Below are 22,932 nucleotides of genomic sequence, written 5' to 3' on the forward strand. Positions count from 1 at the left end.
AGTATTATAGTATAGCGTTTAAAGAAAAATATTTTGTTTTCTTACACTGCATTTATATTATAGCCCCATTTGGAGTAATGATTAGACTATTTATTTGTGTTTTATGTAGGGCAAAATAAATAAGTTCATTGTGAAGAATATAAATGACTAGTTGAAATTTTGTTTTCTAAATTTTTTGTTTCCATCACTGCATTTCAGTATATTTCTTATGTTATATGAGAACATGTTTTTAAATTAGCATCTTGTACAAACTTTGGGCCATAAGATAGAATATAAGTCTGCTTTTTAAAGAACTACCTATTACTTTTTACTTTTTACATTACTACGAATGTAGCCGAACAGTTGTAAAAGACACCATGCTTACAGATTGCTTAAATCTAAATATAGATATTTCTAATTTGGGGGGAAGCACATACTTTATAAAGGTATAATGTTGGATATTAAAATATATAGCTGAATAGATTGTTTCTTTCATTTTTAAAAAATAGTTTTTTGAGGTACAATTCTATCATACAGTTTACCCATTTAAAGTGTACAGGATCCCCCTAGCAGCCAGCTCCACCCCCCAAAAACAGTGTGCAGTTTAGGTTAGAGCTCAGTGCTAATAACACCATGGTCAAGAGTTCTGATCCCCATACTGGCTAACCACCAAAAAAAATAAATAAATAAAAAATAAAGTGTACAGTTCAGTATTTTTTAGTGTGTTCTCAGAATTGTATGATCATCACCACATTAAAACATTTTCATCACGCCTAAAAGAAACCACAAGACTATTAACAGTCAATCCCTGTTTCACTCCTTCTATCCTCACGCCTCACCCCTGCTCCCAACCTTAAGCAACCACTAATTTACTCTGTCTCCATAAATTTGTTTACTCTGGACATTTGACATAAAATGGAATCATACAATCTGTGGTCTTTTGTGACTGGCATCTTTCATTCAGCATGATGTTTTCAAGGGTCATCCATGTTGTAGCGTGTATCAGAACTTCATTCCATTTCATGGCTGCGTGATATTAAATTATATGGATACATTTTATTTGTCCATTTATCAGTTGATGGACATTTGGGTTGTTTCTTTTGTTTATTATGAATAATAATGTTGCTGTGAAGACTCATGGGCATATGTTTTGTAAGGATATATGTTTTTATTCTCTTGCATATATACTTAGGAGTGGAATTGCCCAATTGCATGGTAACTGTAACCTTTTGAGGAACTGCTAAGATGTTTTCCAAAACAGCTATGCCATATTGTATTCTCCCCAGCAGTGTATGAGGGCTGCCATCTCTTCATCCTCCCCAGCACTTGTCATTGTTTGACTTTTTGATTATAGCCATCTCAGTAGGTGTGAGATGGTTTATCACGTTGTGGTTTTGATTTATTTTTCCCTAGTGACTAACAACATTGAGCATCTTTTCATGTGTTTATTGGTTATTTGTGTCTTCTTTGGAGAAATGTCTGTTCCAATCCTTTGCCCATTTTTAGATTGGTGTGTCTTTTTATTGTTGAGTTGTAAGAGTTCTTTATTTATGTGAGGGTACTTCAAAAGGTTTGTGAAAAAATTGAATTAAAAGATAATACAAATTCTTCCTTGAACTTTTTGAAGACCTCTGGTATTCTAGATACAAGTCCCTTATAAGTTACTTGATTTGCAAATATTTTTTGACATTTAGAGGCCTTTTTATTTTCTTGATGGTGCTTTGAAGTAGAAATGGTTTTAATTTTGATGAATTCCAGTTTATCTATTTTTTTCTTTTATTGCTTATGTATTTGGTGTTGTATGAGTAAGCAACATTGCCTAACCCAAGATCATGAAGATTTACTCCTAGGTGGGTTTTTTTGTTTTTTTTTTTAATCTGAGAGTTTTATAGTTTTAAGTCTTTCATTTAAGTCCTTGATCCATTTTTAGTTAATATTTATGTTTGTGTGAGATAGGGCTCCAACCTCATTTTTTTGCATGTAGTGATTTGTCCCAGTACCATTTGTTGAAAAAACTATTTTTACCATTTAATTGTTTTGGCACCCTTGTTGAAAATATTTGTAGGTTCTCCCCACACCCCTGGCTACTCATGTGTTTCTAGTAATTCTTATATGAAATAGCTTCTTGATGGTTTTCATTAGGACTGATGAAACTTGTTGTTTTTAAATCTGTTGATATACTTCATGAATGTGTATTTGATGTACCTGTCACCTCTTCATCTTTTAGACAGTTGAGATTTAACCAGGCTTTGCAGTACTCTAGAAGCTACCAGAAACCACTCTAAAGAAGCCAGCCTTAAGATGGCAGGGCATGGCTTTTTCTTCTGTGTATCTGCCCTAGGAGAAATGTACCTGAGTTTTCTGATGTGATAGGCAGTAACAAAGACGGATGTTGTAGCATCCATCCATCAATGATTTGGGGCTACAGTATTTTGTGGTTACATTGAACTGAGACTTGCTATGATGAACTAAATGATTTGAGAATTGGTGATAATTGGTAGGAAGCAGGTCATTAGGAGAAATCATAAAAAAAATAGTCACCACGGTGTGACCAGGAATCTCTGAAAGTGAGGCTGAGCTGCCCCTCTGGTACAGGGTGAATCTGAAGGGTCTAGAGTAGTGCTATCCAGTTGAAATCCAGTGTGCATCTTCCTTGTGGTTTAGAAGGTTCTAGAAGCTGTGTTAAAAAAAAAAGTAAAAAGAGGGCTTACCAGTTAGCTCAGCTGGTTAGAGTGCAATGTTATATAACATCATGGTCAAGGGTTCATATTCTGGTACCAGCCAGCCACTCCTCCTCCAGTAAGAATCAAGTGAAATTAATTTTAATAATACAGTTTAACTCATGTACAAAACACTTTAACATGTAATAAATATAAAATTATTAATTAAAATATATTACTCTTGTTTTGTACTAAGTCTTAGAAAATCTAGTATGTATTTTACACTTACAGCACATCTCAATTTGGACTAGCCGTATTTCAGGTGCGCAGTTCCCACTTATGGCCATGGTTACTGTATTGCGCAGCATAGTTATAGATGTTTTGATATAATAGCCAGTTGAAATATTGCATCAACATTACTTGACCTCCTCTGTGCTTCAGGGCACCCTCTTTCATCCCTTTAACTTGGTAGAGCTGGTATTTGAGGAGCTTTCTGCTTGCCTGTTCAATGTGGCCCTCACTGGAGGGCTGAGAAGTGCCTGCTCACATAGCGATGTGGGCAGCTCAGCAGTTTTGTAAAGGATAAGGAGACACACATTATGGATGAAGGTGGCCGAGCCTCTCAAGTGAGAAAGAAAATGGGCCGTGAAGATTAGAATCTCTTCTCCCTCATCACAGATACATCTACTGCGCTGAGGTAAAGCTGTATAAAGAAAATACTCCTAGTGCAGTGGTTCTTGGTGGGCATGATTTTGCTTACCATGGGACATTTGTCAATGTCCGGACACATTTTTGATGGTCACAACTGGTTGGGGGATGGGGGTGTGCTACTGACCTGTAGTGGCTGGAGGCCAGGGATGCCGCTAAGCATCCTACAGTGCACAAAACAGCCCCTACAACAATGGATTATTTGGCCCAAATGTCAGTAGTGTTGAGCACAGTACTGCCCTGTGCTAATAGAACAAGACCCTCCATTTCTTTTCATTAAGTAGTTTCTACAGCGAATACAATGTATTTTCTTTTAAATTCAGAGAATCTACTCATTTTTTCACATAAAATTTCCAAGTTAGGAAGAAACAGGCAACTTTCAAAGTATTTTTGATTGAGTGAATCTGTCAGATAGATTCCACCCACACCCACAAAGGATGGGTAGTTGGTGCCTTTTGGACACCATCTCTCACTTTCTCTTCCCTCTGGGGAGGTGCGAAACTGTAGCAGTTCCTCTGTGGCCTCCCCCTCTTCTGAACTCTTTGGCCTGGGACCATTCTACTTTCATTAAGGGCATGTCTGTTAAAAAGAAAATGAGCATTTATTTGAAGGCTGCTCAAAAGATTATGGCTGTTCTATAAGGTCTGTTGGAATTTTTGGGTGTACTGTGGAAGAGTGTGTGTGTGTGTGTGTGTGTGTGTGTGTGTGTGTGATTATTCCGTTTCAGTGCTCCATCACGAGAAGAACAGTTAACTCTGAATGCTATCACCACCGCACTCCTCATGTCTATATTCAGGGAGCTGTAACTTTGAACGTTCATAAATTCTAGCAAGTAGCAATCAGTTCAAGTCATTTTTAGCTTATTGTCTTGCCAAAGTAGTCATACTTGCCAGTATTTGCCTTTAAGATGACTTTTGGTGTTTCTGCTGCCTTCCATCCCTACCCCCTTTCTTTGATTGTGGCAGTTTGGATTTTTGTTGGCAAACCACATACATTAGCTGTAGTTAAGTTAACTAAAGGGAATTCAGTAAGGGCTGTCTGATTTTGTAAGGATTTAGGGGTCCAGCTTAGAAAGGGGCAGTGGTCAGGCGCTGTCTCTTAATAGCAGCTGGGGATGAGCTTGTATCCCCATGACAGGTGACCTCCTCAGGGTTCTGGGGTTGGAGAGTGAATTTTGGTTATGTGCCCTGGGCTGTACTACAGTGAGGAGAGAAAGAATTTGGAATCAGCCTTCCATCTTGCACAGAGTAGCGTTGTCCCAATAGGAAATACTGGTACTTTTAGAAAGGGAGAATGTATTCTGGACAGGCAATACAAAACAAAACAAAACAATGGCAGTCGTGCACACATCAATGCCCTGGGATTCCCCTTGCTCACCAGAAGTAGAGGCACACCCCCATTTCACCCTACTGATAGTGCCTGTGGGGAACACCTTCAGCAGCCACACATCTTTTCCCACCCTGCTTTTTATGGACGCTTCAGGGAGAGCGGTAGTGGTCCCATTGATAGGACAGTCTTTTGAGACTTTGGGTTCATGTTGTCCCCATTGGGAAATGGTTAGAAACAGCAGCTAACTTTTATAGTTAAAGAATACTAAGCATCATTTAACCTTTCTGTGAAAATTAGAAATGACCATTGCAAATCTTGGATAAGTATATGGATTGTATTGTATTAGACAGTGTTCTTGATAAGCAAGATTGATAGATAACTGAATTCCTTAATGAGAATAACCATACTGTAGTCACACAGTATATATTCATCAGCTTTGAGTTATCCTGGAAACCTAACCTTATTCCTATATTTCTATCAGAAAGGAATTCTGATTTTCAAATAACAGAAAACAAACCCCTTTAAGTTGAGGGCTAATTGCACCTATCTTTTTATAATCTCTATGGGATGTTTTCTAACTAATAAGGTTGTATGTTATAGAATACACTTTCATTTCACTTAAATTTCATAACATTGTCAGGACTTAAGAAACATAGAAGCTCTGAATGAAAAGATGCCTGCAAAAATACTCCTTAGCTAAGAAGAGTAGTTTTTATCTCCTGACCTGTATGTTGGAACATTACTTGAATTCAGCTAAAATGGGTGAAGTGACTTGTCATTTCTTCTTAGTGTCTAACAAGTTTTATTTTCCCCCATATTAAGAAACTTCCTAATGTGTCCATAATGCAAGATTTACTTCTAAGTAAATAGGAATTTCCTTTCCACTGTTTCAGGCCGGAGCCTCAACAGAAAGCTCCTTTAGTTCCTCCTCCTCCACCGCCACCACCACCGCCACCACCACTGCCAGACCCCACGCCTCCAGAGCCAGAGGAGGAGATCCTAGGATCAGATGATGAAGAGCAAGAGGACCCTGCAGACTACTGCAAAGGTATGTGCCAAGCATGGCATTGCGGGGCTTGCCTTCCCACTGGGCCACCAGTCATTCGTTGGGGTAATGGACAAGGGGAGTTAGTGAAGCAAACTGCTGAGTTTTTATTAAATTAGCCTTTTTGTGTCAATATCATTTTAAATTCTTAGGTCATTGAACATAGAATTATACCTGAAAATGTTAAGAGATAGGAGAGAATTGTAACAGATAGAATATATATATATATATACTCCAGATACTTTCAAAAGGATTTGAATCTGATAGAATTAAATATAATATAAAGCAGGACAATTAAAGATAAAGAAATAATAAACTGTCTAAGGAGAGCACACGGAGTAGAAGGTACCAGGCTCCTGAGGGGAACTAATTATAACTGTTGTGCATTGCATTTGACTTCCAGTTTTCTGGCTGCTAAAGCTATATATTCCTTTCTCTGTATAGCATTGAATTACATGGTATTCATTGTCTGTGGAAAGAAAGCATGCACATTTGTTTACAGAGAGAGACTTTCCTGGCATTGTACTCAACGAAAAAAACATTCTGTGGGTTCTGCTGTTGTGTGACATAGTGGATTATGTTTTGAGCCATGATTTCACAGAAGACATAGAAACTATTCAAGTGGAGTATTCTTATATTGGTGCTTTGTAATGACAAAGAACATATAGTCACACTCCTAAAGGAGCAAGTATGTTGTATACTGAATATTGAGAATAATATGATCTAGACACCATACTTTGTATCGGCTGCCTCTTTGTTACTTAACTTACTCATTTGGACTTTAGTTCCCTGGAATTCTGAGCTTCTGAGTAGCTGGCACTACAGATATTTAAAAATATAAATCAGATACTACGTAAGAATAGATGGCAGAAGATGCACGCGTGTTCATGCCATAAAGCATCAATGAATCTTTGGGTCTATAGTATCTTAGTAATTCATCATTTTTGTAGTGGATGTAGGTCATTTGTGTGTTGGTTAAGCAACAGTGTACTTTTAGTTATCTGCTAAGAAAAATAGAAAGTTATTTGCTACGAAACTTTAAGAACTAATCTTCCACTTTAACCTGATTCTTCCATAGGAGCAGGTACGTACTGATCGAATCCATGTTTTCCTCAGAAAAGAGAATGTGAATCTTTTTTAGCATTTGTCTGAATAGTGATTATGACCTCAAAGGTCTGTGCCATTTAGTAAAAGAAAAGATACAGTATGGAAGAAAAGAAGGTGTTTCCCATCTTCCCTCTTAATCTGCATTTCTTGGCTTGGAAATTAAGTTGTTTAAAGAGGAGATGTGGGCTACTGTCTTTCGATTTTGCTGCTGAGGCCAAAGAATTGGGTTGATCTGTAGGAACCATTCCTTAGGAGCTGTTTTCTTCAGCAAAGAGGCTCTACCATGCTGGAATGAAAATTATCTGCCTTACACCTGGCTTTTTAGTATATGGGTCAGAAGATGTAACCAATACTCTCAACCCCTTACCATCTCTGGGGACCAGCACAGTGGACATCCAAACCTCAAATGTAGGTCTGAGAAGAAAGGATTCCACAGACCAGCTGATTCTAGGTAACATTCACTGAACTCTAACATCTTAGAGCAATAAAGTCAGCCTCAGTAAGGCGTGTTAGAGATGGCAAGTTTTTTTCCTTACACATACACACACATACCCCTAAATTTGGTAAGTAACTTGTGCCTCTAAGTTAGCATTATATGTGACAAATGCCATACTCTGTGAATTTTATGATACAGACCATAACATTTTATCTAAGATGACTGACATAAATACATTCAGGGAGTACAAGGAATTGATTTGGAATGTCTGGGATAAGAACTGTGGCCTTCTCCTTTTTTTATTCATAGATAGAAGAGGTAACTTTTCCCCCCAGAACTGGTTGAGCTTAAGTTACCAACACGGTGCTTTAATTGCCCCTGAATACTTCAGTATATTTGCCTGCAGTAAGTACATTCTCCTATAGACAACAATACAACCGTCAGATCAGAACGTTAACGCTGATGTATTACTGCCTTTCAGTTCTCAGACTCCATTCAGGTTTTTCCAGTTGCCCAGTATTGCCCTTTATGTGAAATGGATCCATGGCAAAATCACACATTATGTTTTGTTTTCGTGTTTCTTTAATCTACTTTAATTCGGAACAGTTTCTCAGTATTTTCTTGGCATATTTGAAGATTGCAGACCAATTATTTTGTATAGTGTTTCCCAATTTGGAATACCACAGAAGAGGTGCTTTGTTATTCTCATTGCATCCTGTCAGGGGGTGTGTGGTTTTGACTTATTCTATTAGAGTTGATGTCATCACTTAGTTAAGATGGTGTCTGCCAGATATCTCTGCTGTACAGTTGCTCCATTACTCTTTTCCCACTAGTAATTAATAAGTATTTTGTTGAGAGTTACTTTGAGACTGCATAAATGTCTCGTTCAGCATAACACGCCCTCTGCCCCCATGGCTGGTGGTCTTTCTAGCTCAGATGGATTCACTCATTCATGGATTTCCCTTTTTATTTAGTGGGTTATAATCAATTACTCTCCTTATTTGTTTTAATGCTTGGATTATCTCAAATTTGGCCTTTAGGAGCCCCTTCAGGTTGGTTCTGCATCCTTTTGAAATGGGCCAATCATTCTTTGGACGCTTCTTTACCTTCACGTACAGTAAGATATTCCAGGTTCATCTTGGGTTTCCTCTACCCCCGCCCTGGAATCAGCTCTTTTCACAAGGAGCCCTGGTTTCTTTTAAGTGAAGGACAGTGTTTAGAAAGCAATATCTAGGCTTTAGGTAAGCTTATTACTAGTGGGGTGTCACTGTTTCCAGATTTTAGTACAGAGCTAAGGAGACACACACGTACACCTACACACTTCCTTTACATTTATATGTATTTCTGTATTAGGTACATATTGAAATCCATGAGTTTAATCTGATGTCTCTAATTCCACTCTAATACTGAAGGCTTCGGCCCAGTTTTCTCCCTTTCCATATTTGTAGTTTCTCTGATAGTAAAAAAGGTGCTTATCTTCTTCATTAAGTTTACTTAGTTGGTTAGTTTCCTTGGACGTAAAGAGTCAGCAGTTGCTGTCACTGCCATTTCTGTCGTCTCTTCCCTCCCTCCTTCCCTAGCTTGTGCTCTGATATCCTTTGTTGCTTGGCCCTGTCTCATGGCTTTGGACTGAACTGTTCAGGAAGGGGAAAGGGGAGGGATGGCTTCCCCAGGCTGGGAGTAAGTTTTACCTTGTTTAATGTATCTTGTTTGTCTTCTGTCACTCCACCTGTTCCTCTTGTTTTCATTGATTTTATTCCTGGAGAACCTCTGCCTTGCCACCCACTTGTCAGTTCTCCAAAATACAGTAAAACATCATCAACAACAAGATACACCACCTATTATTTTTCTCTTTACAAAAGATATTTGTTCATCATAGGAAATATAGACCCTTTGGGGTCAAGGGATGGAAGTCACTGGAACCCCATCATTCAGCAATAGCTGCAGCCAGCCTTTGGGTCACTGCCTTTCTTAATCATTCATGACCAACCAAATGATATCTTAACTTTTCACCTTCTTTTTACCTCCTTATCTTTACAAGTCTTCCCTTATTCAAAACTTGTGAAGCCTTAGTTGATTTAACAAAAAAGTCACTATTTAAAGTTCTAGTATTGCTAGGTTAGTATTGTGCACTGTTCTTGTCTGCTTTCCTTGGCATCCTCTTTGGAGTGGGACTCTGCTTTCCTCTCTTCATAGCCAACTTGTTTCTACCCTTCTGAATCTTAGCTCTCCAGGAGGATTATGGCCTGGTGTGTGAGAAACCCGGGTTCAAAACCTGGCTCTGTGCTTTCTCGCCCTATGTCCTTGGGCAAGTTCCTCTCCCTTTAGGCTTTGGTTTTTTCATCTGTGATATAGTAATATCATATCTCTCTATAATATGATATAATATAATAAATTACCACCTAAGATTTTATGAGGATTAAAATGAGATATACATGTGAAGTGTGTGGCATACTACCTGGTACATAGAAGGTTCTTATACATGAATTTTATTTTCTTCCCTGCTTCTGTTCCATTGTTCCTCTCGGATTTGTTCCCATCTGTAGTTTCATGCCATGCCCACTGAGGCTGGTCTCTTAGCTCTTTGACTGACCGCTCTCGTGTGTGGGGTGTTTCCTCAGCCTCTGGAAAGGGAGCTGTCAGCGCTGCCTGTCTTTTTTACATGTCACCTCTGGCAAGCTGTCTGGGGCAGCAACTTGAGCAGGAGGCTGTGCAGTTTATTCAGATTATACTTCCAAACCCAGCAGGAATAACAAGGGTCAGGCACAGGTTCAGCCTGTGAACAGATGCTCTAGGAGGCCCGTGTAATACATGATTGCTTTGTGAGTTTGAGCATAAAGCCTCTGTGTCATGGCCAAACCTCCTTCCATGGGAGATTTTGAGTCTTATTTGGGGATTTCAGAGTCACTAGGGGTCCTGGTAAATGTTCCTAGGCTGTACTGTACACTCCTGAGTTGGAATCCCTGGGTGGGGAACCTCGAACTCCAAGTCTTTAAGGAGTTCATCAGGCGATTTTTCTGCACATTGAAGGCTATGGTTTGGTCATCTAAGGTATGTACCATTCTTCCAAAACTCCAAAGCTACAACAAAGTGCCCTTCACTTCACTCCGCCTCACGTGCTATGTGAGTGACTCGTGGTGTAAGGGGAGTCACTGCTTTGAGCTACCTTACATTCCAAAGTTTTTCCAGAACCCCCAGCACATACTTGCTACAGACACCGCGTAAATGGTGACTATAAGAACATTGTTTATGTCGGGCTTCCTGCACTGACTGACTCCTCTGGGATCCCATTTTACAGCTCTCTTAAATCATTCTTGGATAAGTTGGCACTTTTGTACAGTTTCACCATTTGCATTATTTCTGGAGATGTTGATTTCAACACAGTTGAATGCCTTCTTCCAACCCTTAATCAAATCTTAATCGGGCCCCTCCTCCCAACCCCCATAGCACTCATCATGGTGTGTAATTATACATTTATTTTTGCATTCATTTATAATCTCCCTAGTCTGAAAGGTTCTCTGTGGTCAAAGGCCATGTGTATTTTTTAACCCCCCTACATTTGAACCATCCATAGTGCAATAAATATTTTGTGTTTGGGTGAAGGGATTCTCTCTAGTGTTAGGATACAACTAAGGGATAAACAGAATGCTCATGTTACCCAGGTGTCTGAGAAAGCATGTCAGTGTGAGAAAGTTGACATGCACGAAGGGCACACCAATCAGAATATAGGTCCTGCATTTCTGTCTTAAATCTTCTTAAAATCATCTGTAATACCTCATAATTCTTATATATTACACATGTTTGAGCAGCGTTGTGTCTGTAGAAACTTAAGGACTATCTTCTTCAAAACATAGGATAAATAATATAAATATTTACACACTAAGAACATAGATGACTTTCTTTTCTTATATACAAATTGCCTTTACCCATGTGTGTCCACTGTCCATCTGCAAAACGTGTAGACTGGTTGAACTTTAATAATTCAGAATTTACTGTTGGTGGTTATAAGTTCTTTTTTCTTTTTTAATTTTATTTTGTCGATATACATTGTGGCTGATTATTGCTCCCCGTCACCAAAACCTCCCTCCCTCCTCCCTCCCCCCCCCAACAATGTCCTTTCTGTTTGCTTGTCGTATCAACTTCAAGTAATTGTGGTTGTTATATCTTCTCCCCCCCGCCCCCCCGGTTTGTGTGTGTGTGTGTGTGTGTGTATGTGTGTGTGTGTGTGTTTGTGTGTGTGTGTGTGTGTGAATTTATATATTAATTCTTAGCTCTCACCAATAACTGAGAACATGTGGTATTTCTCTTTCTGTGCCTGACTTGTTTCACTTAATATAATTCTCTCAAGGTCCATCCATGTTGTTGCAAATGGCAGTATTTCATTCGTTTTTATAGCTGAGTAGTATTCCATTGTGTAGATGTACCACATTTTCCGTATCCACTCATCTGATGATGGGCATTTGGGCTGGGTCCAACTCTTGGCTATTGTAAAGAGTGCTGCGATGAACATTGGGGAACAGGTATACCTTCGACTTGATAATTTCCATTCCTCTGGGTATATTCCCAACAGTGGGATAGCTGGGTCGTATGGTAGATCTATCTGCAATTGTTTGAGGAACCTCCATACCATTTCCCATAGAGGCTGCACCATTTTGCAGTCCCACCAACAATGTATGAGAGTTCCTTTTTCTCCGCAACCTTGCCAGCATTTATCGTTCATAGTCTTTTGGATTTTAGCCATCCTAACTGGGGTTAGATGGTATCTAAGTGTGGTTTTGATTTGCATTTCCCGGATGCTGAGTGATGTGGAGCATTTTTTCATATGTCTGTTGGCCATTTGTATATCTTCCTTAGAGAAATGCCTGCTTAGCTCTTTTGCCCATTTTTTAATTGGGTTGCTTGTTTTTTTCTTGTAAAGTTGTTTGAGTTTCTTATATATTCTGGATATTAATCCTTTGTCAGATGTATATTTTGCAAATATTTTCTCCCACTCTGTTGGTTGTCTTTTAACTCTGTTGTTTCTTTTGCTGTGCAGAAGCTTTTTAGTTTGATATAATCCCATTTGTTTATTTTTCCTTTGGTTGCCCGTGCTTTTGGGGTCGTATTCATGAAGTCTGTGTCCAGTCCTACTTCCTGAAGTGTTTCTCCTATGTTTTCTTTAAGAAGTTTTATTGTTTCAGGGTGTATATTTAAATCCTTATTCCATTTTGAGTTGATTTTAGTATACAGTGAGAGGTATGGATCTAGTTTCATTCTCCTGCATATGGATATCCAGTTATCCCAGCACCATTTGCTGAAGAGGCAGTCCCTTCCCCAGTGAATAGGCTTGGTGCCTTTGTCAAAGATCAGATGGCAGTAAGTGTGTGGGTTGATTTCTGGATTCTCTATTCTATTCCATTGGTCAGTGTGTCTGTTTTTATGTCAGTACCATACTGTTTTGGTTATTATAGCTTTGTAGTATAGCTTAAAGTCAGGTAGTGTTATGCCTCCAGCTTTATTTTTTTTGCTCAGCATTGCTTTGGCTATTCGTGGTCTTTCATTGTTCCATATAAATGACTGGATAGTTTTTTCCATTTCTGAGAAAAATGTCATTGGAATTTTGATGGGGATTGCATTGAATTTGTATATCACTTTGGGTAGTATGGACATTTTCACTATGTTGATTCTTCCAATCCAAGAGCATGGGATATCTTTCCATCTTCTTGTATCCTCTCTAATTTCTCTCAGCAGTGGTTTGTAGTTCTCATTATAGAGATTTTTCACCTCCTTGGTTAACTCAATTCCTAAGTATTTTATTTTTTTGGTGGCTATTGTAAATGGGCAGGCTTTCTTGATTTCTTGTTCTGCATGTTCACTATTGGAGAAAAGAAATGCTACTGATTTTTGTGTGTTGATTTTGTATCCTGCTACTGTGCTGAAATCATTTATCAATTCCAGCAGTTTTTTTGTAGAGGTTTTAGGCTGTTCCATATATAGGATCATGTCATCTGCAAACAGGAACAGTTTGACTTCATCTTTTCCAATCTGGGTGCCCTTTATTTCCTTCTCTTCTCTGATTGCTCTGGCTAGTACTTCCAACACTATGTTGAATAGGAGTGGTGAGAGTGGGCATCCTTGTCTAGTTCCTGTTCTTAAAGGAAAAGCTTTCAGCTTTTCCCCATTCAGGATGATATTGGCAGTGGGTTTGTCATATATGGCTTTTATTATGTTGAGATACTTTCCCTCTATACCTAACTTATAGAGGGTCTTTGTCATGAATGAGTGCTGAACTTTATCAAATGCTTTTTCAGCATCTATAGAGATGATCATATGGTCCTTGTGTTTGATTTTATTAACGTGGTGTATCACATTTATTGATTTGTGTATGTTGAACCAACCTTGCATCCCTGGGATGAATCCCACTTGATCGTGATGAATAATTTTACGTATGTGTTGCTCTATTCTGTTTGCTAGTTTTTAGTGAGGATTTTTGCATCTATATTCATCAAGGATATTGGCCTGTAGTTTTCTTTTTTGGTTATATCTTTACCTGGTTTTGATATCAGGATGATGTTTGCTTCATAGAATGTTTGGGAGATTTGCGTCTATTTCAGTCTTTTGGAATAGTTTGTAAAGAATCGGTGTCAATTCGTCTTTGAATGTTTCGTAAAATTCTGTTGTGAATCCATCTGGTCCTGGGCTTTTCTTTGTTGGGAGCCTTCTGATAACAAACCCTTCAATCTCCTTTATTGTTGGGAGCCTTCTGATAACAAAGCCTTCAATCTCCTTTATTGTTATTGGTCTGTTCAAATTTTCTACGTCTTCACGGTTCAGTTTTGGGAGCTTGTGTGTGTCCAGAAATTTATCCATTTCCTCCAGATTTTCAAATTTGTTGGCGTATAGTTGTTTATAGTAGTCTCGAATGATGCCTTGTATTTCAGATGTATCAGTTGTAATATCGCCTTTTTCATTTCTAATTTTTGTTATTTGAGTCTTCTTTTTTTTGTCAGCCGTGCTAATGGTTTGTCAATTTTATTTATCTTTTCAAAAAACCAACTTTTTGATTCATTGATCTTTTGAATTGTTTTTTGGTTTTCAATTTCATTCAGTTCTGCTCTGATCTTCATGATTTCTTTCCGTCTGCTAACTTTAGGTTTGGATTGTTCTTGTTTTTCTAGTTCTTTAAGGTGAAGTGTTAGGTTGTTCACTTGCCATCTTTCCATTCTTCTGAAGTGAGCGTGTAATGAAATAAATTTCCCCCCCTTAATACTGCTTTTGCAGTATCCCACAGGTTTTGGTATGATGTATCATTATTTTCATTAGTTTCAATAAATTTTTTGATTTCCTGCTTGATTTCTTCTTGGACCCATATGTCATTAAGTAGAATGCTGTTTAATTTCCATGTGTTTGTATAGTTTCCAGAGTTTCGTTTGTTATTGATTTCTAGTTTTAATCCATTGTGGTCTGAGAAAATACATGGGATAATTCCAATTTTTTTGAATTTGTTGAGACTTGATTTGTGACCTAATATGTGATCTATCCTGGAGAATGATCCATGTGCTGATGAGAAGAATGAATATTCTGAGGTTGTTGGATGGAATGTTCTGTAGATATCTGCCAATTCCAATTGGTCTAGAGTCTTGTTTAGATCTTGTGTTTCTCTACTGATTCTTTGCCTAGATGATCTGTCTAATATTGACAGTGGGGTGTTCAGGTCCCCTGCTATTATGGTATTAGTGTCTATTTCCTTCTTTAGGTCTAATAGAGTTTGTTTTATAAATCTGGCTGCTGTAACATTGGGTGCGTACATATTTATGATTGTTATGTCTTCTTGATGGATCAGTCCTTTTATCATTAAGTAGTGTCCCTCATTGTCTCTTTTTATGGTTTTTAGTTTAAAGTCTATTTTGTCAGATATAAGAATGGCTACTCCAGCTCGTTTTTCTTTTCTGTTTGCATGGTAAATCTTTTTCCATCCTTTCACTCTTAGTCTGTGTGAATCTTTATGGGTGAGGTGGGTCTCTTGTAGGCAGCATATAGTTGGGTCCTCCTTTTTGATCTAGTCAGCCAGTCTGTGTCTTTTGATTGGGGAATTTAAGCCTTTTACATTAAGAGTTGTTATTGAAAGGTGTTGATTTATTCCTAGCATTTTATTGGTTGTGTGTTTGTCTTAGGTGTCTTTTGTTCCTTGCTTTCTGATTTACTGTTTGTTTTCTGTGTTTGTTGGTTCCTTAGGTCGTAGATAGCATTTTTGTTTGATTGTTTTCTCTTCATGAATGCCATTTTTATTATACTAGTGGGCTTTGAATTTTCTTGGGTTTTTATGGCAGTGCTAGTTATTTTTCAGGAACCAAACCAGTACTCCCTTGAGGATTTCTTGTAATGGTGTTTGTATGGTAGTGAACTCCCACACTTTTTGTTTGTCTGAGAAATATAGTATTTGCCCTTCATTTCGGAAGGATAGCCTTGCAGGGTAAAGTATTCTTGGCTGGCAATCTCTGTCTTCTAGTATTTTGAATATATCATCCCATTCCTTTCTAGCTTTTAGGGTTTGTGATGAGAAGTCTGATTTTAGCCTGATTGGGGCTCCCTTATAGGTGATTTGACACTTCGCTCTTGCAGCTTTTAAGATTCTCTCTTTGTCTCTGAGTTTGGCCAATTTGACTATAACATGTCTTGGAGAAGGCCTTTTTGGGTTGAATACGTTTGGAGATCGTTGAGCTTCCTGGATCTGAAGATCTGTGATTTTTCCTGTACCTGGGAAGTTTTCTGCCACTATTTTGTTGAATACGTTTTCAATGGAATCTCTATTTTCCTCCACTTCTGGAATACCCATGACTCGGATATTTGAGCGTTTAAGGTTGTCTGATATCTCTCTCAGATTTTCTTCAATGTCTTTGATTCTTTTTTCTTTCTTTTTGTCTCCTTGTGTTATTTCAAACAGCCCATGTTCAAGTTCAGAGGTTCTCTCTTCAACTTCGACAAGCCTGTTGGTTAAACTCTCCGTTGTGTTTTTTATTTCGCTGAATAACTTCTTCAGTTCAGCAAGTTCTGCTACATTTTTTTTCAGGACATTGATTTCCTTGTACATTTCCTCTTTCAGGTCCTGTATACTTTTCCTCCTTTCATCATGATGTCTAGCTGAGTTTTCTTGTATCTCATTCAGTTTCCTTAGAATTATCACTCGAAATTCCTTGTCAGTCATTTCAAGGGCTTCTTGTTCTATAGGATCTAGAGTTTGAGATTTATTAACTTTTGGTGGTGTACTTTCTTGACTTTTTGTATTTCTGGTATCTTTTTTTTGATGTTTATTCATTGTGGCAGGGGGTTTCACAGTCCACCCGTTTGAGACTATTGACTAACTAGGATGTTGCTGTGGTTGCCAATTTGGTATGGCTACCTCCGTGGCTGCTTAGTTGGCCTCTAGTGCCTTGTGTGTATGGTTGCCTCGGGTCTTGGGCCTCTCCGGGGAGCCACCTTTCTGGTCAGCTTGGACTCTGCTGGGCTCGTGGATCACGTACCACAGGGTGTGTGATCTCCTTTGAGCTTTCACTTCCCGTGCAGGACTTCTCCCTGTTCCGTGTGCTCTGGCCCAGGCTGTTGGATCGTGCAGTGGCGACCCCACCGGGTGTGTGGTTTCTGTCGAGTCTCCGCCTCCCTGGCCGCACGTCTCCCCACTCTGTGCGAACTGGGCTGGGCTAGGACGTGTCTTCTTCAACCCTCGTCTATCAGCTGGGCCTTCAAGACCCTGCTCAGCACCGTCTCACCCAGGAAGTCTACCAGGTTTCTGCTAGGCACAGATGACCGTTCGCTCTGGGTGCCTTTGTAGCACTGTGTAGATCTTTCTCGGGACTTGTTCACCTTTGTATCCCCCCGGCATGGACCAAGTCTAGCACCTGCCTGCAGTCAGCTCTCCGGCGGGTTCAAGCGGACTTGGGAACTCTCCTACCACACTATTCGTAACCAGAAATTGGTTAGGCGTTTTTCTGAACTGGTGGCCGCAGAGATGGTATCTGCCTCCCAGTAACAGGAAGTTTACCGGGGGCCAGAGTCCAGGGTGTGGTGGAGTGACAGTCGGCCCCGCCCGTACTTCCTTGCCCTCCCAACACTGGCCGGGGACGCCCCATGCCACTAGCCCCGCCAGAGAACCGTGGAGGGAGTGGGAGGGGAGGCCAGCCCGCAGGCCCCAGGAAGCCCCGCGCCAAGGCAAGCAAGTGGGGAGGCTCAGTGAGGAGCCAGGCCAGGCCCGAGTTGCCACCACATGGGAAAATGGAGGCAGCCCCGGGGCGGTGAGTGGCCCAGTGATGCAGGCGGAAGCCGGGTGGACGTCAGCCCCCCGAGCAGGGCCGGGTCAGCGGTCACTCACAGGGCTGTGCCAGGTCGGGCACTCACTCTCTGCCTCTGGTTTGTCACCTTCCCCGTTCTCGGCCGCTGCCGCCTCCGGCTGCTCTCTTGGTCCCACGGCGCGGCTCCGGCGCTTCCAGGAATCTTCTTTTATGCAGGCCTGAAACCTCGAATCATGAATAGGGCAGCTGGCCCCCTTCAGCGCGGCCCCGGCCTCCGGGATCCTGTCTGCATCCACAGCAGCCCTAGTGCCGTGTTCCCTGTTTAGAGACTCGCTTTTGCAGCTACGGAACAGTTCTTTTCCTGCTCCATTCTTCAAAGGTGTTGCCTGTAAATGAGGCAGCCTCTCCTGCCAGGGGCAAAGTGGCGGTCAGCCCCCACGACCGGCCACCAGCTGTGGTCCTCCCTTAAGAGATGGCAAGAGGAAGGTCCACAAGTTTCCCGGCTGCCTGAGGCCCAGTGGCTGCCTTTTCCACCTCAGCTACTCCGCGCCAACCGCCGCAGCCACCGCCATCTTGAAAAACCCAGCCACTTCTGATGGTGGTTATAAGTTCTAATTGGCCTTGCTTCTCTCTCCCACCCCCCACCCTCTCTCTCCACGGTCTATTACTTAACGACATTTGCAGCTTCAGTTATTTTAAGAAAAAAGCAATACACCTTATACAAAGTTGACTTAGAAATGGTAGCATATAAACCAAGTAATGTTGGCTGTCCTACATTAGTGGTTCTTCACTGGCGGTCATTTTGCCCCTCAGGGCCCACGTGTGATTGTCTGGAGACATGTTTTGGTTGCCATAACTGAGGCTGCTACTGGGAGGCCTGGGATGCTGCTAAACGTCCTACAATGTACACCACAATTCCCCACAACAAAAATTATCCAGCCCCTTATGTCAGTAGTGCTAAGACTGAAAATCCCTTCCCTGCAAAATGCCCTTTTTTCTTTATTAAAATGGTATCATGCAGCTCAAATATTTTATAGAAATGTGTCTTTAGTTTCTGGTTTTTGGGTTTTTAATATAAAAAATGATAACCTTGGGGTTGGCTGGCTAGCTCAGTTGGTTAGAACGTTGTGTATACCACCGAAGTCAAGGGTTTGGATCTCCACACTGGCCAGCTGCTCCCCCCAACACCCCCCCATAAAAGGATAACCTTTATTCATTTACAATTCTTTTACTTAAAGCCACGAATGCTGCACTTAATTTACCACACTTTCATGTATTTTTAAAATTGGTTAGTTTAACTCTGCTTACTTAAAGCCTTAAAAAGAAACCTTACTTATCTATATGAACAGAGTAGATGCTCTTGAACTTATATACATGAGGCCTCATTACATTACTTTTATGAAGACTGCAGATTCAGATTCTTGATAGACCTCTTGGTGCTATGAATTGACAAGGATATTGGTGATGTAAAGCTTTAGTGAGTGTAACAATTGAAATCATGGGTTATTCATTGAGGTTTGATTTTGCATAAAGAATTGTATTTTCCTACAACAAATATATAGATAAATGAGAAACAGCCCTACTTTCTAGGAGTTTATGACCTCATAGATTTTGCCACTAGAATACAAGCTATTTAAGGGCAGAGCCTTTGCCTGTTGCTGGCATCTAGACAGAACAGTCTGTGGCCTGTTGAATATTGACTGAATGAATAGACTAGATTAAGAAACTACTCAAATGTCTTTTCACCTTTCAAAGTGTGGTTCATTAATTATAAGAGGAAAAAGGAAGATATATGAGGGTTTTAAAAGAATAAGATTGTATTTGTTTAGAGGAATCAGAAAAGACTTTATAGAAAACTGAAAGGAGGCCTTGCCAGATAGGAACAATTGGACTTTGTTGCAGGAGTGGGATACTTTTCAGGCTAAATTCTGGAGGCAGGAAAAGGTTTCTCTGAGAAGCTGTGAGTGCTTTTGTTTTCCTAACATGGGGAAGCTAAAAGCTGATGGTAGAAGATTAGTTTGAACAGTAGTCTGTGAGCATCGTGTAGTAGAGGACAGATAAGAGAGTGAGAAATTTGTAATGAAGTAAGTGAAAACATCACTAACAAATTAAAAATAACAACTACCCACAGAAAATGGAAAGAAAGCAGAATAGAAAAGAATCCTGTGGTGTGATCACCCCTCTCTTTCTAAAAATATATTTAATGAAAGAGCTATACCAAAATGTCAACAGTGTGGGGTGAGGTTGGGGTGGAGGTTTATTTCCTTATCTAGTTTATTGAAAAGACTTTTCTCTCCCCAGTGAATTGTCTAGTGCTTTTGTGAATCAATTGATTGTATTGTGGGTCTGTTTTTGGACTCTCTTCTGTTCCATTCCTCTGTTGGTCTGTCCTTACTCTAATACCACACTGTCTTGATTACTGTGTAGCTTTATATAGGAAGTTGTGAAGTGGATGGTATAAACCCTTCAATTTTTGCTGCTTTTCCAGGATGGTTTTGACTTGTCTGGGTCATTTGCATTTATGTATAAATTCAGAGTCAGCTTATACATATAAATTTTAGACATCTTAATAATATTGAATCTTCTAATCTATTTATATGATATTTGTGTCCTTTTATTTAAGTCTTTAATTTCTTTTAGCAGTGGTTGATAGTTCTTGGTGTGGAGGTCTTGTTCATATTTAAATTTTTTCCTTTTTTTATGCTATTGATTGTAAACGGCAATTTTTTGGATGGGACATAAAAATATGATTGATTTTTATGTATTGACCATGTGCCCTGTAACTGCTAAATCTGCTTATTTATTCTATTAGTGTTTGTGTGTATATATAGATTTCTTTGGATTTTGTACACACATAATCATTTCATTATTTCACTGGAAATAGAGCTTTCTTCTTCCTTGACATTTTTATACATTTTATTTTTCATTCTTGTCTCAAGGTTGAATAGAAGTGGTAAGAGTTGACATCCTTGTCTCATTTCTGACCTTTTGTTTTTTAGATTCCTTTATCAGGTTGAGATGGATCATAGATTTAAATATAAAGCAAAACTATAAAGTTTCTAAAAGGAAAAAAGTAGAGGAATATCTTTACAACCTTGGAGGGGTAGGGGATTTCTTAGAGAGTATTCAGGAAGTATTAACTATAAAATAAAAAATTAATAAATGAGATTTCATAAAAATTAAAAACTTTTCCTGGTTAAGAGATATGTTTTAAGAATGAAAAGACCACCTTTAGACTGGGAAAAATATTTGCAATACCTATACCTGGCAAATAACATGATTGGGAGGGAATTTCAGGAACCTTTGTAAGGTTTTGGAAAAATATTTTGTGTATTGATTATGGCACATTTATTTGTCAAATAGCAGGGAACACATAAGAACTTTGATTTTCAGTGTATGTAAATTTTACCTCAATTAAAAAAATATATTGGCAGTTGCTACATCTGGATTATAGGATTTCTGGTTTGTTTGTTTTTTAAAAAATTTTTCTTTGTCTTAATTTTCTTCGTTTTCTGTATTAGGCATCATTTCTTTGCAAAGAGAAAAAAAATACATGTTTAAAAAAGAAAAACTGAACAGTGAAGAACCAGTATAGGTTATGACCATGGAAGTGCTGTATTAAGGAAGATTGATTTGAAATCTCGTGCCACATAATGATGTTTTGGTCAGTGATGGACAGCATGTACGATGTGGTCCCATAAGACTGTAATGGAGCTGAAAAATTCCTATCACCTTGTGATGTGGCTATTGTAATGTGGTGGCCCAATACATTACTTATGTGTTTGTGGTGATGCTGGCATAAACAAACCTATTGTGCCGCCAGTTGTATAAAAGTATAAGAAGAGGCAAGAGCAAAGGAAACTGCAGGAAAAGAAAAAGAACCCCCAGGAAAATTCATAGTGAAGGGTTTAGCAGAAGCTTTTGCAGACCTCAACAAAATCCTTAAAAAGTTCTAAAATATGGACCCCAACACTGAAAGATTTTCATTAATAGAAGAATATTTATGGTACATTATCTACTTACAAGCAAATTTGTGATGATTAAAAAGCAAACAAACAAAAACACCCAAGCAGCCCCCATGGGCATATTTCTGAAAAGAGTGACACCTCCTCAGGAGGTGCTTCAGGCAGACCTTCAGGAGTTTATTCCAGAAGGAGGCACTGTTATCATAGGAGATGACAGATCCATGCATGTCATTGCCCTGAAGACCTTCTGGTGGGACAAGATGTGGAGGTGGAAGACAGTGATATTAATGATCCTGACCCTGTGTAGGCCTAAGCTAATGTATGTGTTAGTGTCTTAGTTTTAACAAAAAGTTACAAAAAAAAAAAAAAAAAAAAGTAAAAGCTTTAATAATATAAAAAAGCTTATGAGAAAGAAAATATTTTGTATAGCTATGCAGTGTTTTTTTTAAAAGCTGTTATTACAAGAGTCAATTAAAAATTTTTTTTGAAGTTTATAAAGTAAAAGTTTACAGAAAGCCAAAGTTAATTTAATACTGAGGAAAATTTTAAAAATAAATTTAGTGTAGTCTAAGTATACAGCATTTATAGCCTACAGAGTAGTGCCCAGTAGTGTCTTATGCCTTCACACTTACTCACTTCTCACTCACTGACTTACCCAGATCAAATTCCAGTCCTGCAAGCTCCACTCATGATAAGTGCCCTATACAGGTGTACCATTTTAAAGATCTTTTATACTGTGTTTTTAGTGTACTTTTTCTACGTTTGGGTATATAAATTCTTACCATTCTGTTATAGTTGCCTGAATTATTCAGTACAGTAACATGCTATACATGTTTCTTTGTAGCCTGGGTGTGTCAGAGGCTTTTTTTTTTTCCCCCTTTTTTTGCGGCTGGCCAGTACAGGGATTCAAACTCTTAACCTTGATGTTACCAGCACCACCAGCTCTAACGGAGTGAGGTAACTGGCCAGCAAATATGTTTAATAGGTTATTGCATCTAGGTTTGTGTAAGCACGCTCTATGACATTTGCCTAGGGTCACATTTCTCAGAACACATCCCAGTTGTTAAGTGATGCATAGCTGTATATGAAGGAGAGGAAACAGCAAACAGTGCCATGGAGATAGCATCTTTATCATTCTGTAGTAACTGCAAGAAGAATACTGCCTTCTGGACATCATTTATTTTAATGGACTGTCTGAATTATGAAACTGCTTGTCATTTCTTACTTGCTTTGGATATTGTTTGGCTGTGAAAAAGCTCAGAGCCAAACATGCAACCCACCTCTAACAAGTGAACAGTAATTTATAGTATGCGTTCTGTGTCCTAACTTCACCATAACATTATTCTGTTTTACTTTTTCTTGGCTATTTTTTCTTTGCCCCAATTTCTTTCTAATTTTGTATCTTGTATTGTGGTTTTATAAGCTGCCTCAATTCCTT

General features: G+C 39.1%; 1 protein-coding gene across 3 annotated transcripts in view; it reads left to right on the top strand.

The window, feature by feature from the left end:
* The window catches only part of SRPK2 (SRSF protein kinase 2), a 248,378-nt gene that overhangs the window by 163,482 nt on the left and 61,964 nt on the right, over nt 1–22,932 (top strand). For all 3 annotated transcript variants that reach the window (XM_063098771.1, XM_063098772.1, XM_063098773.1), the window contains one exon: nt 5,570–5,724. In XM_063098771.1, the coding sequence (XP_062954841.1) occupies nt 5,570–5,724 (155 nt within the window). The remainder of the gene's footprint in view (nt 1–5,569; nt 5,725–22,932) is intronic.

This window comes from Cynocephalus volans, chromosome 6 (assembly GCF_027409185.1).
Source record: "Cynocephalus volans isolate mCynVol1 chromosome 6, mCynVol1.pri, whole genome shotgun sequence".
Classification (NCBI taxonomy): Eukaryota; Metazoa; Chordata; class Mammalia; order Dermoptera; family Cynocephalidae; genus Cynocephalus; species Cynocephalus volans.